The following is a 3425-nucleotide window of genomic DNA, read 5'->3' on the forward strand; positions in this document are numbered from 1 at the left end:
TAATTATACACAGACCCTGGTTGTCCAGGTAGCAGAGAATCTGCACCACTAATCTAAGGCTATTACCTACAGTCATCTGCTAGCCAGGGAGTCAAAGAAATTCCTGGAAAAGTTTTCCTGTGAGCACAGGGGACAGGAGACTGTGGCTTTGATAGAACTTTCCAGTTTTGATCCACTCCTTCCCAGAACCACCTGAACCTACTCCCAACACAAGTAGGGGTCCTGCATGTCCTCAGAATGTCACCAAGGCTATGTTATCTCCTGTCTGATTCCTCCCTCGGAATTTGGTCGAACCTGACTCTTCCCACTGGTAGTTGCCTGTGCATTGTGATCCAGGGTGCATCAGCATTTACACACTTTTCTGTTTGCAGACTACACCTGTGGAGGTTTCCTGACCCTACCCTCTGGGCAATTTTCCAGCCCATACTACCCTTCAAGCTATCCTAACAATGCCAGATGTTTGTGGAAAATATTGGTCCCCGGCTTGAACCATGTGACAGTGGACTTCACAGATGTGCAGTAAGTTTGTGTGTGCAGAGCAGTTGTTACAGAGAATTGTGGGGTGCTTTGAAATTCATGGGATGAGAGTGTAGTTGGCATTTACAATAGAGGTTCCATTTTTGATGTAGAACAAGAATCTCCCTGGGAGGATATAATGGGTGCAAAAGCACATGAACTTGAAAATACTGTGTCTTATAGTCATTGTCATGAATGAATTGTCATGAATTTGCATTATGGCCATGGGGTGACAAGTTCTGAATCCTCAGCCAGAAGGAAGGGCCTGCAATGCCTTTTTGCCTCACCTTATTGATCTGCAAGTGATCAGAGAATGGGAACACACTTGGAGACCTTACTCAGCGGGATGGAAAGGTGGTGGCCTAGATATTGACAGTCTTGGGTACACATTAGGATAGTGCTGCTAATGAGGTTCAAAGCTTTCCCCATAGCTCCTTCTCAGTCTATGAGGCACCATGAGCAAGTCAGTGCATTTCCACTGAAGTGAGTAAGGTCCCAGCAGTTATTATCTAAGCTGTGTTCCCAGGCCCTCTCTTGGTGTCTGTAGTGGTTTTGCAATTCTCTGCTGTAGAACTACCTATACATTGTTTCAGTGTCCTTGTTAGGATAATACAAGAGTGCACCAGAAGGGCATCTGGTTCTATGCAGAAGGCTCCTCAGTCTGGTTCTTGTCAGCACACCACTGACAGTTTCCAGAACACTGTAGCAGCATTTTATGAAGTCACCTCCCTCTCCAACCTTCCCTACTCCTCCTAGTAATATAGTATTTTGTCATGGCTTCTTTGTAGTGTTTCTATGTGAACATGGAATTCAGTGTTGCTCTCATGTGATGAGAAACTTGAGGGTCAGAGAGTTCCAGTGACTTGTCTTCTGGTGTTTTGAATTTTGTTAGATTTCTATTTAATGTGTGTGAGTGTTTTGTGTGTGTATGCCTGTCTCTGGACTGCATGTGTGCCTGGTCCCCACACAGGTCAGAAGAAGGTGTTTAATTCCCTGCATTTGGAGATAATCGCAGTCGTGAGCTTTGTTGTAGGTGCTGGAAATAGAACCTTAGATCTCTAGAACAATAGGCAGTTCACATAACCACTGAGCCATCTTTCTACCACTTGCCTTGAGTGTACTTCTTCCCTTTTTATATTCACTAGAGATATTTGTTTTATCCCAATGATAATTGGGGACTTTGTGAAGGAACCAAGTAGAATGTCCTCAGGTGACGTTCCTGTGTTGATGTAAAGGCTTTCAAGGAGAGGTATTATGGATTACATACCTGTGAGCCCCAAAAGTAGAATTTTACAAGAGATGCTAGTCATGGGAATCTAGATGAATTACCTTTGGAATTCAGAATGCCATCTACTCTTCAGATGATGTGGTTAGTCACTGTTATCAGGACAATGTCTCCTGAAATGTGAGCCCCACACCACATTCCAGACACAGAAAAGCGGACTGTTTCTTCTGTGTCCTCAGGCTGGAAGGAGGCTGCAACTATGACTATATCCTGGTTTATGATGGCCCTGAATACAATTCTTCTCTCATTGCTCGGGTGTGTGATGGGTTCAATGGATCTTACACCTCAACTGGAAACTTCATGTCTGTCGTCTTCATCACGGATGGCAGTGTGACGAGGAGAGGGTTCCAGGCTTACTACTACTCCACAGACAGCACAAGTAAGTACCCTTGTGAGAATGAATATCCATGTGGGTTTGGGGATGTCACAAGGAACAGAGCCTCAGCATTTCTGAGTTTGTGACAAGGGCAACAGAGTCGTACCCTTGGTCCCATTCTTGCTGAGAGGGACTGTAGCCAGTAAGTCTTGGTTCTGTTGTTTGGAAAGAGAGTCTTGGGCCAACACTGGCTGATGGGATGTACAATGGCTATCCTGTCATCATCAGATACTAAAAGTCAAAGATGATTGTTCAACGAATAGTGAGACGTCAGTCCAGGCATGGTAGATTCCATTATGCTTAAACCTTTTTGACTTTCCAAAGTGTGAGACACTGGCTATGCCTTTGGACCAAGTGTATTTGGCTTCTATCTGAAGGAGGATAAATTAGCAGATATGAATATGGACAGAATACAGACTCAGAAGTTGAGTTCTTAGAGATACCATGCAGACATCAGAATGTAATGGAGAAGGACTGAGGATTGATGTCTAAGGTTTTTTGTTCAGCAAGGAGGAAAAGGGTGGACGGTGTCTTGAGCTAAAGACCTGATATGATGTTGCTGCTACTCTTGGCTGTGGAGTTGCTTTATTGCTCATGAACATGATTACTTCACAAAACATTTTGTTTGTGTCAATTCCTGTCTCTCATTCGCCATCAGAGTAATTCTTAGCACAGGTTCATTTTCTGGGCCTTGATGTAGTTGTGTACCTCTGCATAGCCTTTCAGGTACTGAGGTAGAGTCTGTACTCATGGTTGTAAATCCATCTACATGTGTGCCTCATGACCAGAGTAGCTGAAGATGTCCTTAGAGACCTGAATTATCAAATGTAAGGACTTGCTCTTTACTTGTGGTAGTCACCCATCATTCAGTGGGCAGACACAACCTACAGGATCCAACCTCTCAACAAATGCAGACACAAATCTCTTTATGTGGTGGGAATAGAACATTGATTCTTAATGACCCCATGGGAAGCATCTTCCTGTATTGTATGAGGCATTCTATGATGCAGCAGGTGAGTACAACTCACATTGGCGTGCTCAGCATCATGCACAAAAGACAATGACAGGCGACTTCTCTTCAACGTTCTGATATGGATTTTTTTTCTCACAGCTCCTCCAGTGCCAATCCCAACCACAGATGGTGAGTCCTGAACTCCTTCAACTCCTCTCTATCCTCTGCACCCTATTCTGGTCACGGTCAGGGCCATCAGCTCCAGAGTGGGTGGGCCTCCAGTATTCTGTCTGTCC

The 3425-nt window shown here is 44.4% G+C and overlaps 1 protein-coding gene across 1 annotated transcript in view; it reads left to right on the top strand.

Annotated features, from left to right (window-relative positions):
- Positions 1–3425, top strand: part of Dmbt1 (deleted in malignant brain tumors 1) — an 86680-nt gene that overhangs the window by 54351 nt on the left and 28904 nt on the right. The window contains 3 exon segments of the mRNA XM_021204845.1: positions 372–519; positions 1981–2180; positions 3289–3318. Coding sequence (XP_021060504.1) covers positions 372–519; positions 1981–2180; positions 3289–3318 — 378 coding nt within the window.

The sequence above is a fragment of the Mus pahari genome, chromosome 1 (assembly GCF_900095145.1).
Source record: "Mus pahari chromosome 1, PAHARI_EIJ_v1.1, whole genome shotgun sequence".
Taxonomy (NCBI): Eukaryota; Metazoa; Chordata; class Mammalia; order Rodentia; family Muridae; genus Mus; species Mus pahari.